The sequence below is a fragment of the Bombina bombina genome, chromosome 1 (genome assembly GCF_027579735.1).
Source record: "Bombina bombina isolate aBomBom1 chromosome 1, aBomBom1.pri, whole genome shotgun sequence".
Taxonomy (NCBI): Eukaryota; Metazoa; Chordata; class Amphibia; order Anura; family Bombinatoridae; genus Bombina; species Bombina bombina.
The window spans coordinates 475,917,553-475,933,617 of NC_069499.1; the positions used below are offsets into that span (position 1 = coordinate 475,917,553).

At 38.5% G+C, this 16,065-nt stretch overlaps 1 protein-coding gene across 2 annotated transcripts in view; it reads right to left on the reverse strand.

Moving 5' to 3' along the window:
• Positions 1-16,065, reverse strand: part of CCDC141 (coiled-coil domain containing 141) — a 796,073-nt gene that overhangs the window by 178,456 nt on the left and 601,552 nt on the right. For both annotated transcript variants that reach the window (XM_053698512.1, XM_053698511.1), the window contains exons 13-16: positions 14,900-15,076; positions 6,326-6,451; positions 2,695-2,883; positions 1,768-1,920 (exon numbers count right to left, since the gene is read on the reverse strand). In XM_053698512.1, the coding sequence (XP_053554487.1) occupies positions 1,768-1,920; positions 2,695-2,883; positions 6,326-6,451; positions 14,900-15,076 (645 nt within the window). The remainder of the gene's footprint in view (positions 1-1,767; positions 1,921-2,694; positions 2,884-6,325; positions 6,452-14,899; positions 15,077-16,065) is intronic.

Here is a 16,065-nt window from a genome sequence, read left to right on the forward strand (position 1 = left end):
GCAAAGAGAATGACTGGGGATTGTGGGTAAGGGAGTGTTACTTAGCAGTTTTACTGTGGTGCTCTTTGCTCCCAACAGTAATTAAGATGAACCCGTGGACTCACCATATCTTTGGAAGAAAACCAAAGAGCAATGAACCTTTTCTTTTGGCAGTGTCTGTTACAATGAATGTGACAGAAAATGGCTCATCAATGTATAGTAATCTAACATTTAAAACAGACAACTATATAAACACAAGTCTGAATGTAACAATGTTGTACTTTTTGAAAAATGTAAAGATTGATATAAAACACATATTAAAGGGATAGGAAAGTCAAAATTAAACTTGAATGATTCAGATAGAACATGTAATTTTAAGACACTTTTAAATTCCCTTCTACTTTGTTTTCTTGGTATCCATTGTTGAAAAAGAATAAGCACATATCCTACACTAGTGGGAGCTAGCTGGTGATTGGTGCCTGCACATTTTTGTCTCTTGTGATTGGCTGACTGTGTGTTCAGCTAGTTCTCTGTAGTGCATTGCTGTTCATTCTGCAAAGAATATCAAGGGAATGAAGCAAATTTGATGATAGAAGTAAATTGGAAAGTTGATTCAAATGCTATGCTCTGGTTAAATCCTGAAACAAAAATTGGGTTTCATGTCCCTTTAAGAAGCCTGCTTAAAGATACTGTATAGTCAAAATTAGATTTTTATGATTCAGATAGCACCTGCAGTTTTAAACAACTTTACAACTTACTTCTACAATCAAATCTGCTTTGTTCTTTTTGTATTGTTTATTTCAAAGCATACCGAGAGTAGCAATGCACTGCTGGTAATTAGCTGGTGATTGGCAGCTGCACATATAAACTGTACGTCTGCAGCCCGTTTGTACCATTACACACACAACAGTGTGTAATGCCGCCCACTTCCTTTGCACAAAGGACCTGTCAATCACACCAAGCGAGGAGGTTAGGAGTGATTTCTCTCCGCCAACTCAGAGGTGGCAGAGATTGTAAGAAGCAGTTGTCTGATGACTGCTGCTTCTTACATTGCATGAAGTAGGCTTGCATGTGTAAACCTGCCCCGCAAGAACTCCACAGCATCTTATGCTGCTTAGTACATGGAGCCCATAATGCTTACTGAACACATCAGGGGGGCCAATGACAAGAGGTATTTATGTGCAGCCACCAATCAGCAGCTAGCTCCTAGTTGTACATTGCTGCTCCTTAGGTTACCTTTTCAACAAAGGATACCAAGACAATAAAGCAAATTTCATAATATAAGTACATAGGAATGTTGTTTAAATTTGTATGTTTTATCTGATTTATAAACATTTAATTTAACTTTACTATCCCTTTAAATTAATATAATAGCATTATTTTATTTTTATTTAATCTGCACTTTATACTTCACCAAACTGTGACATGGTATAAATAGTTTCCAGTCCTTTAGCAACATTAACATCACACAAGCCAGCTAGGGTACACAATTATATTCAGGACACACATGTTATATTCACAACTGCAATTTACAAAGTGTGCAACATTAATAACAATGACGGTGAATATTATTTAAAGCGGTGATGCTGGATCTTTAGAAAAAGATCAATAATATTTGTCAGTATTCCAATTAATTGTGCTATTTTAACAATTAGATGTGCAATAAAGTTCTGAGTATCTATTTGAGCATAATACAACACAACTTACTGTGACAGTTCAATAAATAGAAAATAAACTGAATATTGAGGATAAACAAATACAACCAGCTGACCACTATATATTACTTACAGAGTGATGTATGGTAGTAACGATCTCCATTCCCAAAGTCAGAATCAGTTTATATAGATTTTGAATATGTGCTGTCTGATCAGGAGTTTTTTGGAGGTAGATTTTAGATGCATTGAAGTAATCTGCTGCAGTGGATGATTTAAGGTTTTCCAGCTGAACATAAATGAAAGTGTTAAATGAAAATAATGTCCCAAACAAATATATTTTATGCCAGATTTACAGGTGGGCAAAAACAAACCATCACCAGCATGAAAATCAAAAGTTTTACCTCAGAGGGATAACAAGACAGAGTAATGATAGAGAAGTTATAAAATAGCTTAAAGGGACACTAAACCCAATTTTTTTCTTTCATGATTCAAATAGAGCATGCAATTTTAAGTAACTTTCTAATTTACTCCTATTATCAATTTTTCTTCGTTCTCTTGCTATCTTTATTTAAAAAGCAGGAATGTGAAGCATAGGAGCCGGCCCATTTTTGGTTGAGAACCTGGGTTATGCTTGCTTATTGGTAGGTAAATGTAAGCCTCCAATAAGCAAGCGCTATCCATGGTGCTGAACCTAAAATGGGCTGGCTGCTAAGATTTACATTCCTGCTTTTAAAATAAAGATAGCAAGAGAACTAAGAAAAATTGATAATAGGAGTAAATTAGAAAGTTGCTTAAAATTCCATACTCTATTTGAATCATGAAAGAAAAAAATTGGGTTCAGTGTCCCTTTAATGATACACAGTAATATATATGTTATCTCCTTTTAAAGTCCTTAGCCTTGTTAGCATAATAAAACAACTAAAAATCTCAAAATATGTTTAGATACCATGTTATAAGCATTTAGAAGAGATGAGCCCATGAAACTAAATTGTGCTCTCTCTCTTATGTTAAAGTACAATGCCTAAACTGTTAAAATGTAGATACAGATTTTATTACTTACTTCTGTCTTCACTTGATAAAATGCCAATATCTTGATTAGAATGTCCTCATATTCTTTAATGCTAACAATCACTTTCTGATAGTGCTGAACAAGATCACTTTGGTTCTCCGATTTTTCTTTTACAGTTGTTCCTTCCCGGTTGAGAAGATCGGATATCTTTACAGCATATTCAATATCGGCATGGTAATGCTAGCGAGATAACAAGGTGTTACCCAAGTGCCGCTATTGTCTTGTATGTTATTAAATAAGCATCAGTGCTTTCTGATATTGAGTCAAAACATTACTATAATTAGTTCTTTTCCCATCCCTTATAACCATAAAGAGCTCAACTGTGCACCATTCTTTGGGAAAATATGAAAAGATTGGAATTTACCCCCCCCCCATATGGCTCTCACGAGGACATACAGTAATTCTCTAAAATACACCATGAAGCAGGTCTTTATGTTACTGCTGGCCCAGAACAGGAGTGATCTGCAAAGTCATTAGATGTATCAAGACTATGTCATATCCCGAATGAAGAAATTTACCTTATATATTTTTAATGATGAATCAAACTAAAAAATATTTTTCCAATCCGTACTATTTAAATATAATAAAAAATAAAATTCAAACAATAAAAATGCAGAAATCCCCTTTAAATATTGTTATTTATTCTCTATAATTCAATGGCCAAAAATGTTAGAAATTGTTGGTTATAAGATAATATGAGCACTAAATATATACCTGATTTTTTTCTGTTCTAAAGAATAAATTGTAACTGAGTGAATATACTCAAGGCAGATTCATGCACATCTACTCTATCCTTTTTATTATTTAGTTTTTCTAGCACAACATTTTATGTGATTTTCCACTTTTGTTTGTGACTTATCACTAGGTTGTATTAATTATTATTATCATTATTATTTTAACCAAAATTACAAACGTAAAGACCAAAGCATGCTAATGTCAAAGCATGTCAAGACCGAAGCTAATACTAATCATAACGGCTTATGGTAGCCTCCTAATTCCTTTCTAACTGAAGAGCAACTCAATGATCACTGGACAAGGAACATGCACAGTGCTATTGCATTTATAATGCGCAATAAAGTGTCTCTGTAATCCACAAGGCAATACCTGAATGCTATAATGAAAACACATTTTATCTCAAGATAATACACCAGTATGTAAATCATGTGCTAGGAACATAAAATGCTTTAATGGACTGTCAGGGTATCTGTAAATAGCACTGAATAAACTACATATGTATCAAATAAATTTTGGTACTTCAGATCAGCTAATGTCTCCTCTGACATGAATTGTGTGGGCTGTAGCCATAACAGACCAAACCCCCCTTATTCTTGGTTACACAGGAAAGAACAAAATATTTAGCTTTGAAGCTCACAGCTCCGCAGGGGATAGCAAATAGGGACCTGATACTCAACCAAGCCAGCATACATCATGGGATGTTTGGAGATGACATTCTGTACATACAATCAGATAAGCAAACAGAAATTCTGAGAATACAGTAATTAGCACAGACCTGTTAACTGCCCCTAAACCTCAGATAAACACCTGTACTGACTAGCAGAAACACATGTTGCATTGTAACTTGGAAATTTATTTTTTAAAGTACAACTATGTTTAAATTACAACTTGTATAATTTACAATATTGTATAAAAATGTGTATTTGTGGACCTAAGAAGCAGTGCATAGCAGTAGCATGTTGGATAAATATTTGCTGAATTTAATAAGTAGCTATACAGTCAATTTAAAATGTCAAATCTATTTCAAAATTAATAACCTATTCTTTTATTTTTTCAGGCATCTGACAAGTACATGTGTGGTTGCCCCATAAATTGTGTCATATGTTTTTGTGCACTCAGCAAGAGGTGTACTGAATATGAAATATGCTGTGTTTGTATTAATCTGGGAAAATAATCAAATTGAACTTTAAATGCATTTTAAAATAATACTAGTATGATACTAGAAATACACTTATGTTTGGTGTCTATGAATGCATATTGGATTATCTTAGATGGGACAGATATATGACAAGACAGGTTTATTAATATATTGATAAACAATATTTTTTTTTAGATAAACTGCAGTAATATTTGATGGTAAAACTGCATTTCTGGGTGTCTGCTACCAACTATAGATCAGAGATGGTATCGCAGCCAAAAGATAAATGGCTACTCAGGGAGGTGTCTCCCAAATAACCAATCAGGGACAAGCATCCAAAGGGCCTATCAGACAAGTTTCAGTAAGTGCGCATCCCAATTTCACCAATGATTAGAATAAAAAGGGGTGGGGTATATCACGTGATATAGCCTCATGCAAGAGAAAAAGAAAGGGTCTTTTGCTGCTGAATTTTGACTGACAAACTGTTGCCTTGGAATTCAGTCTCTATAAAGCAAATCTGGGCCTAACTTTCATCCATCTTGCAAAAATTACCTCTGAACTGAAACAAATTACCTCTAAACTGAAACATTAATTTGGTTATTTGGGTAAAGTATAAGCGATTGATAAATATATATATATATATATAATATTTTAATCAAAGGTATTTGGTGACTACAAATAGATTGCAGTTAATTTTTTTAATTTTAAAAGGGCACTTTGTATTTTATGCTAATATCAATAGTCCTGTGTAGTCTTAACTAGTCATTATTTCTAAATAATTTATTTACTAGACAGGGTTTTTCACTCCAGATTTATAAGTCAGTCATTATAGTGAATTCTTTCAGAACTGTACATAAACTGGTTATTGTAATTAAATCCCTGGTAGTTATTAATTAAGCATAGTAAGTTGGTAATCCATATTGGGCATTGAACTAGAGTCATTGGTTAATAACAGAAGATTCTGGTTTGCTTTGTAAAGAATATTGTAACAGCATAACTGCGTATAGTTTGATTCATAATCTGGTTTCTTTAAATATAATTCAATGTGTTTATAAATTATAACTAATCTCAAGAATTTAGGAATTAAATATTGATTTTAATTGTTTCATATATGCATTTTAATTGGAGGTTATTTTAAAGAATAATTATTAAATACATTATACTATAACCCTGCTATATACTGACCGGAATTTACACTACCATTTATTTTATTCATTCAATCAAAACGTTTCTATGAAGCAAATTGTCCGTAAAGTTCAATACTTTGGTTTTTCTTTTTACAATATTTATTATATAGATGGTTTAAACCACTACATCATTTGCTCTTTTTCGTAAATAATTTTGTACATCAACAAAAAGGGTTTTCTTGTTATTCATTAATTTATGGGAAAATTAATCTTTAATACTATTTATATTAAAAAAGATGTGTGTGTTAAAAATGACACTACAAAAGAATGTTCTTCAGATCCTGCATGTTATGCATCCCACTGGCCCCCAAAAAGTGACTCATATCAGTTCTAGATTTAGTAGCCAAACTAGTGGTGATACTGCAGTAGTTTATGGAGCCACAGGCAGAAGTGACTATGTTATGTTGACAAGATTGAAGAAAAACGTTTGTTTTAAAACAGTTATCTAAAACAAACAAAAAATGTAAGAATTCACCAGAATGTATATGAAATTAATTTGTGACAGAACAATTTGTGATTTACACACTACATGCAAATGTGGAAATAACTGATGCCGGATTACCTGAAATTTCGCTTTAACATTTTTCAAGGTTTCTTGGGCATTTAAAATATTTTGGAATTCTTTATCTAGGCTCAAAGATGATAATGGCTGTAAATCCTTCTCCAATTCTTGTAATCTGTTAGAAGCCTTAAATATATAAAATAATAGACTAACAATAAGAATGAATAACAATATGATCTACAAATATTTTTTATGCATTTTTCTTTTTACAGATACATTCATGCAACATTTTTAAAATAACTCACCACAAATGACTCCAATAATAAATAGTTTCCAACAGTTCTTTTGGCAGAACATTATTCATAGGTTTAAATTGTTGATACTGAAAATTTTAACATTATAGAGAATAACTTTCCACAGTGCTATGCAAAGCTGTAGAGTGATTAAATGACACATTATCGCTACCGCTTGCTTATATTACATTTTCAGCATTGTAGAGATACTTACCCACAGGCACTCATTCTCATTCCAATAATAAATCTACAAAAATTGTTCTGACGCCTTTTTTCCCCACATTAAACAGAGCTACTCAGAGGAACCGCCCTCCTAAAATTACCACTATTTACTAATCAAACCATACAGAATTACAAAACTTGTATGTTTTGTTTCACCTGCTTACAAAATTGAAATAAACTTCATCGTGACAAAAGTTAAAATTCAATTTAATTTACTTTAAAGCATTATATCTCTGGACCTATTGTTAGGCATACATTACCCCAAGACATCTACCACAAAGCAAAACCTCAGATATGCCTTTCATTTCTTTAATAACAAACGCACTGAACTACACTAAAACATTTACTTTACATTTAAATATGTATTTTATTAAATAAACTCATAACGCATCAGTCAGGATCATGTCTGCCTGTATAGAATAAAACGTAGTTTATGAATTGTGTTGAGCTATGACTGTTATCTATCAAAATCATTTAAAGTTAAAACATGAATAATATTTCCAACTGCCATTAGTTATTGGATTAAAGGAGCATGATACTCAAATGTTGTTTCACTTGGAAGTTATGCATCATATCAGTAAAACGCTGACTAAAAAACATAATTATGCTTACCTGATAATTTCATTTCCATCATGGGGAGGAGAGTCCACTGCTTCATTCATCACTTGAGGGAAATAAGAATCTGGCCACCAGGTGGAGGCAAAGACACCCCAGCCAAAGGCTTAAATACCTCCCCCACTTCCCTCATCCCCCAGTCATTCTGCCAAGGGACCAAGGAACAGTAGGAGAAATATCAGGGTATAAATGGTGCCAGAAGAACAAAAATAAATTTAGGTCTGCCCACCGGAGAATGGGCAGGTGCAGTGGACTCTCCTCCCCACGATGGAAATGAAATATCAGGTAAGCATAATTTATGTTTTCCATCTAAAGGGGAGGAGAGTCCACTGCTTCATTCATCACTTGTGGGAACAAATGCCCAAGCTCTAAAGGACACTGAATGAAGAAAACGGCAGGGTAAAGGACGCGGACCCTTAACTGAGGGCACCACAGCCTGCAGAACCTTTCTCCCAAAAGCTGCTTCTGCCGAAGCAAAAACGTCAAATTTGTAAAATTTGCTGCCTTACAAATCTGCTCCATAGAAGCCTCATTCTTAAAGGCCCAAGAAGAGGCCACAGCTCTAGTCGAGTAAGCCATAATCCTCTGAGGAGGCTTGTGTCCCGCTGCCTCGTAAGCCAAACAGATCGCACTCCAAAAGGATAGAGAAGTTGCAGAGGCCCTCTGCCCCCTGCGCCTTCCAGAGTACACAATGCATAAAGACGACATCTGTCTGATAAAACTTCAAGGCTCGAACCACATCCAGATTATGAAGTAACCTCTCCTTCAAAGAGGAAGGGTTAGGACACAAGGAAGGAACCACTATTTCCTGGTTAATGTTACGACTCAATACTAGCTTGGGAAGAAATCCCAAACCGGTTCGCAGAACGGCTTTGTCAGCATGAAAAACTAAGTAAGGAGGCTCAAATTGTAAGGCCGCCAACTCAGAGACTCTGCGTGCCGACGCAATAGCCAATAACAAGAGGACCTTCCATAAGAGAATCTTAATGTCCAGGGCATGCATAGGCTCAAACGGAGCCCTCTGCAAAACCTTAAGCACCAAGTTTAAGCTCCAGGGAGGAGCCGGATTCCTGAAGACCAGTCTAATTCTAACCAGAGCCTGAACAAAGGACTGAATGTCAGGAAGCTCCGCAAGCTTCTTATGCAACAGTACCGACAAAGCCGAGATCTGTGACCTTGGGGAACTGGCGGCAAGACACTTATCCAGACCATCCTTGAGAAAGGCCAAAATCCTGGATACCTTGACCTTGTGCCATGAATATCCTCGTTCCTCACACCAGGACAAGTAGGTCCTCCACACCTTATGGTAGATGCGTCTAGTGACCGGCTTCCTGGCCTGGACGAGAGTGTTGATCACTCTCTCCGAAAAACCTCTTTTGGCTAAGACTAGGCATTCAATCTCCACGCAGTCAGCCTCAGAGAATCGAGATTTTGATGTAGAAAGGGACCTTGAACTAGCAGATCCTTGCGAAAAGGTAACTTCCGCGGCGGATATGACAACATCACCACTAGATCCGCAAACCACATCCTCCGTGGCCATGACGGAGCAATCAGAATAGCCGAAGCTTGCTCCTTCTTGATGCGGGCCACTACTAGATGTAGAAGAGGCAACGGTGGAAATATGTAAATTAGGCGATCCCTGGATCGCGACCCATATCTTAGTAGCTTGCAATTGAGTCTGGATGCCATGAGATCTATTTCCGGTGTCCCCCATCTGCTGCAGATCTCTGCAAACATCTCGGGTGGAGAGACCAATCCCCTGGATGAAACGTCTGTCTGCTCAGAAAATCCGCTTCCCAGTTGTCCACACCCGGAATGTGGATCGCTGAGAGCAAACAATTGTGAGTCTCTGCCCAATCCAGAATCCAAGATACTTCCCTCATTGCTAGGGAGCTTCTTGCCCCCCCCCTGGTGGTTTATGTAAGCCACAGAGGTGATGTTGTCCGATTGGAATCTGATGAATTGGAACGACCCCAGAGGGGGCCAAGCCTTCAGAGCATTGACTATCGCTCGAAGTTCTAGAATATTTATAGGTAGACTCGATTCCTTTCGAGTCCATCTGCCTTGTGCCTTTCTGGCACCCCAAACGGCTCCCTCTCCAGATAGACTCGCAACCCTGGTAACAATCTCCCAGGATGATCTCAGGAAGAAAGTCCCCTGAGACAACTGGCCTGGTCGGGTCCACCAAGACAGGGACTCCCTCACCGGTCTCTCCAGAGATATCTGTTGGGACAAATCTAAATTATCGTCGTTCCATTGTCTCAACATGCACAGCTGAAGAGGTCTGAGATGTAACCTGGCGAAGGGGATGACATCTATGCTGGATACTATGAGCCCGATTACCTCCATACACTTGGCCACAGATGCCCTGGAGGGCTAGACAGTTGGACGCAAGCTTGTAACGTCTCTGGTCTGTCAAGTATATCTTAATTGCAGAAGAATCTAGTATCGTAACCAGGAACTCCACCCTGTTGTTGGGGGACCAATGAACTCTTTTCTTTGTTTATCTTCCATCCGTGGGACCGAAGTAGGAGGAAAACTCTCGAATGATCCTCCGCCAGACTGTAGGATGGAGCCTGGACCAGGATATCGTCCAGATACGGAGCCACTGCAATCCCTCTGGCTCTCACTACTGCGAGAAGAGCTCCCAGAACCTTTGTAAAGACTCTTGGGGCGGTCGCCAGACCAAACGAAAGGGCCACAAACTGGAAATGCTGTTCCAGGAAGGCGAACCTTAGAAATTTGAAGTGATCCTTGTGGATTGGAACATGAAGGTACGTATCCTTCAGGTCTATAGTCGTTATGAATTGCCCCTCTTGAACCAGGGGCAAAATTTACCTGATCGTCTGCATCTTAAACGATGGGACTGACAAAAACTTGTTTAGGGCCTTTAGGTCCAGAATTGGATGAAATGTGCCCTCCTTCTTTGGGACCACGAAAAGGTTTGAATATTAACCCAGACCTCTTTCTGCTGGAGGAACTGGGACGATTACCCCGAGAGATGAGAGATCCCTCACACACCACAGGAAGGCGTCTCTCTTTTCTGGTCTTGAAGAGATGTTTGACAGGAGGAACCTGCCTCTGGGCGGATAAGATTTGAAACCTATCCTGTACCCCTGGGTGACGACCTCCAGAACCCAAGGGTCTGTAACGTCTCCCCTCCAGGCCCCCGCAAAGAGAGATAGTCTGCCCCCTACCTGGTCCAAGGAAGGGCCGGGAGCCACCCCTTCATGCCGACTTTGACCTTAGGGACGGTTTCCCCACAGTTCAAGCCACGAGGGAGAAAAGGGCGAACCCAGTTTCTCCCATTCATTCTTAATAACGTTCGCCATTTTGATAGGATCCCGGGAAGGCCTGGGGCACTACCCTGTCCTCGTAAACCGTATCCAGTTTAGAGATCGAAGGTTCCTCCGGGAGTTTCGGTTCCGGAACCTCCAGCGTAGCAATCACTTACTTCAGCAGGAAACGCAAATGCTCCATCTTAAATTTGAAATCTGATTCCTCCGCGGACGGAGACCCAGAAGTAGCCGATTCTGACCCAGAAGCAACGTCCTCCGATGAGTCGGAATTGTCCTCCTCAGCGGATAATCTGTCCGAGATATCCAGCGGAGTCGAAGACCCCTGAGACGGATAGCAGTGCCGTACCTTCCGCTTGCGCTTAGTAGGATGAGGCATCACACTTATGGCCGCAGAAACCGCCATCTGCAACTGATCGGCGAAGTCTGGAGGCCAAAGGGCCCCTCCCGCGGGAGGGCTAGTAGTGCCCTGGGGAACTGCTTGTGTACTCGGAGATGCTTGTAGGGAACGCACCTCGTGGGACGGAGAACCCTCAGAGGTGGGCGGCTAAGTTGTACTAAATACTTTATTCTTTTTGGAAGAAGTAATATTGTCATAACATGTGGAACAGAGCTGTAACGGTGGTTCCACTGGAATCTCCTCACAGTATACACAGTTAGTAGGTTTAGATAAAGGAGTATCCTCCAACATATAAGAGTCCTCTATAGCTTGCACCTTTATTACGGACTTGATTATTAATTAAATGGCACCTTTATATCCCAATATCCGGGGCAATCACCACCTCCTATGACCAGGACTACAAGCAACAGCTTTTGTCTTCTCCAAACACAGGTCGAGAAAACATAATTTATGTAAGAACTTACCTGATAAATTCATTTCTTTCATATTAGCAAGAGTTCATGAGCTAGTGACGTATGGGATATACATTCCTACCAGGAGGGGCAAAGTTTCCCAAACCTCAAAATGCCTATAAATACACCCCTCACCACACCCACAAATCAGTTTAACGAATAGCCAAGAAGTGGGGTGATAAGAAAAAAGTGCGAAAGCATAAAAAATAAGGAATTGGAATAATTGTGCTTTATACAAAAAAATCATAACCACCACAAAAAAGGGCGGGCCTCATGGACTCTTGCTAATATGAAAGAAATGAATTTATCAGGTAAGTTCTTACATAAATTATGTTTTCTTTCATGTAATTAGCAAGAGTCCATGAGCTAGTGGCGTATGGGATAATGACTACCCAAGATGTGGATCTTTCCACGCAAGAGTCACTAGAGAGGGAGGGATAAAATAAAGACAGCCAATTCCGCTGAAAAATAATCCACACCCAAAATAAAGTTTACATTTTATAATGAAATAAACTGAAATTAAAAGCAGAAGATTCAAATTGAAACAGCTGCCTGAAGTACTTTTCTACCAAAAACAGCTTCAGAAGAAGAAAACACATCAAAATGGTAGAATTTAGTAAAAGTATGCAAAGAAGACCAAGTTGCTGCTTTGCAAATCTGATTAACCGAAGCTTCATTCCTAAACGCCCAGGAAGTAGAAACTGACCTAGTAGAATGAGCTGTAATCCTTTGAGGCGGAGTTTTACCCGACTCGACATAAGCAAGATGAATTAAAGATTTCAACCAAGATGCCAAAGAAATGTCAGAGGCCTTCTGACCTTTCCTAGAACCGGAAAAGATAACAAATAGACTAGAAGTCTTTCGGAAATTCTTAGTAGCTTCAACATAATATTTCAAAGCTCTAACTACATCCAAATAATGCAATGATTTCTCCTTAGAATTCTTAGGATTAGGACATAATGAAGGAACCACAATTTCTCTACTAATGTTGTTGGAATTCACAACCTTAGGTAAAAATTTAAATGAAGTTCGCAACACCGCCTTATCCTGGTGAAAAATCAGAAAAGGAGAATCACAAGAAAGAGCATATAATTCAGAAACTCTTCATACACTTCGCTTTGGTAGTTCCAGCACCAGGCAGCAATTTTCCAGAAGTATCTTCTGACTCAGTTTCAACGTGGGACATCTTGCAATATGTAATAGAAAAAACAACATATAAAGCAAAATTGATCAAATTCCTTAAATGACAGTTTCAGGAATGGGAAAAAATGCCAGTGAACAAGCTTCTAGCAACCAGAAGCAATAAAAAATGAGACTTAAATAATGTGGAGACAATAGTGACGCCCATATTTTTTTAGCGCCAAAAAAGACGCCCACATTATTTGGCGCCTAAATGCTTTTGGTGCCAAAAATGACGCCACATCCGGAACGCCGACACTTTTGGCGCAAAAGAACGTCAAAAAAATGACGCAACTTCCGGCGACACGTATGACGCCAGAAACAGAAAAAAATTTTGCGCCAAAAAAGTCTGCGCCAAGAATGACGCAATAAAATTAAGCATTTTCAGCCCCCGCGAGCCTAACAGCCCACAGGGAAAAGTCAAATTTTAAGGTAAGAAAAAATTGATTGATTCATATGCATTATCCCAAATATGAAACTGACTGTCTGAAATAAGGAATGTTGAACATCCTGAATCAAGGCAAATAAATGTTTGAATACATATATTTAGAACTTTATAAAAAAGTGCCCAACCATAGCTTAGAGTGTCACAGAAAATAAGACTTACTTACCCCAGGACACTCATCTACATGTTGTAGAAAGCCAAACCAGTACTGAAACGAAAATCAGCAGAGGTAATGGTATATATATAAGAGTATATCGTCAATCTGAAAAGGGAGGTAAGAGATGAATCTCTACGACCGATAACAGAGAACCTATGAAATAGACCCCGTAGAAGGAGATCATTGAATTCAAATAGGCAATACTCTCCTCACATCCCTCTGACATTCACTGCACGCTGAGAGGAAAACCGGGCTCCAACCTGCTGCGGAGCGCATATCAACGTAGAATCTAGCACAAACTTACTTCACCACCTCCATAGGAGGCAAAGTTTGTAAAACTGATTTGTGGGTGTGGTGAGGGGTGTATTTATAGGCATTTTGAGGTTTGGGAAACTTTGCCCCTCTTGGTAGGAATGTATATCCCATACGTCACTAGCTCATGGACTCTTGCTAATTACATGCACGTGCCAAAAAAGCCCGCCTCAATCTCTCTCTAGCTTTTCTATACTGACAGAGCTTCATCTCACAAGTGCAGCAAAAAAAACACTACCCATTATTATGTATATTAAAATACCCCCTGTTCCATAACCCCTCCTCAAGGGCATTACCCTAGATTCTATACAGATAAAAGGAGTCACACTGTGACCCTGTCTTCTTGCGTTATCATATATATATATATATATATATATATATATATATATATATATATATATATATATAATGAAACGATCTTACCAGAATCAACGCCGTGAAACAGGAACACGGCCCTTCAAGTGTGACAGGTTAGTAGCGTCGCTCCTGACATGAACTTGAGAGAATAAAAGCAGGCAGCGAAACTCATCAACGCTGATTGCCTAAGGAGCTGTTAATATGAGTCGGGATGGTTTCACAGAAGAACTCTCCCTACATCTCTGGACTTTCACTCATGCTCTCACTGAGAGGCTGATAGGACTACTTAAAACTCCAGTCCCATTCTGAAGAGTACTACCCTCCATAAGAGAATACTCAGAATCTTCTGACACTTCTCTGCCAACCTCCTGTGACGAAAGGCAAAGAATGACTGGGGAATGAGGGGAGTGGGGGAGGTATTTAAGCCTTTGGCTGGGGTGTCTTTGCCTCCTCCTGGTGGCCAGGTTCTTATTTCCCACAAGTGATGAATGAAGTAGTGGACTCTCCTCCCCTTAAGATGCAAAATTACACATTATCATCTCTATGTAACAAAGGAAGACATTTAGCCAACCAGTCCCAGGTTTTACAAGGGAGCATGCATCTGGCATGTACAGGCACAGTCACTTTATTTCCATCCTCCGTTCAAAGAAGTTTATAATATAAACACACAAGATTGTGGTGAAATCCCCCAGAGATCACGTTGATGACGCTGATTGGCTGATTTTTTTTCACCATGCAGACTACAGAAAAGGAGTAGCTATGGTAAACTGCAGACATTTTAAGGAAAAATACCTGATATGTGATATTTACTTGTCAGCTTTTTACAGTTTTGCTGTATCACTTTCAAGTGATTTAGCATATGGGTAATGTAACTTTAATGCGTTTATCAGATGTATCTTTACTTACCGATTTCATCTGTTCTTTAATTGTTCTCCAATGTTGTTTTGTGGAATTCACCTGCTTTGCATGTAGTTGCCAAACTGAGCAAAGATGCGAAAGCTCTGTCTTTTGCTTATTGAGATAGTCTATGGTACTTTCCACTGTTTCAACATGCATTTCCTTTAAGATTATGTTCTTGTCCATCTAGAAAAAAAAGCACAAATTACCTTTAAATAAAAAAAACAATAGAATACAACAGTTTATGTGTCAAACAAACACTAATTTGTGTAATTACTTTCTTAAGTTAAAAAATGAATTAAGAAATAATTTATCTTAATTTGTTTAAAAAAAAAAAAAAAAAAATTAGTTATAGGGAGAATACATTACAAAAGTGCACAATAATATTTATATTTTAAAAATAATACAAAACGAATAATTGAACTATTCACTCAACAAAATGCAGGAAACAAATTTATTGTTAAGGTACGTTAAAAATCTTAACAAAATTTGTATTTTATCAATACCGAAAAAAAAAAATTGTATGTAAATTACATAGGAATGAATCCTATTAAATATGCACAGCATACATCATAATTTAAGTACACAGGATGTGTAAAAATCACTTAGAAATTTACACTTATAGGTACAAAATACAAAGGCCTAGATTTGGAGTTTGGCGGTAGATGGGCTGTTAACGCTCCACGGGCTTTTTTCTGGCCGCAGCATAAAATTAACCCTTGTATCGAGAGTTCAAAAAAATGCTGCGTTAGGCTCCAAAAAAGGAGCGTAGAGCATTTTTACCGCAAATGCAACTCTCGATACCAGAGTTGCTTACGGACGCGGCCAGCCTCAAAAACGTGCTCGTGCACGATTCTCCCATAGGAAACAATGGGGCTGTTTGAGCTGTAAAAAAACCTAACACCTGCAAAAAAGCAGCGTTCAGCTCCTAACGCAGCCCCATTGTTTCCTATGGGGAAACACTTCCTACGTCTGCACCTAACACTCTAACATGTACCCCGAGTCTAAACACCCCTAACTTTACGCTTATTAACCCCTAATCTGCCGCCCCCGCTATCGCTGACCCCTGCATATTATTTTTAACCCCTAATCTTCCGCTCCGTTCACCGCCGCAACCTACGTTATCCCTATGTACCCCTAATCTGCTGCCCCTAACACCGCCGACCCCTATATTT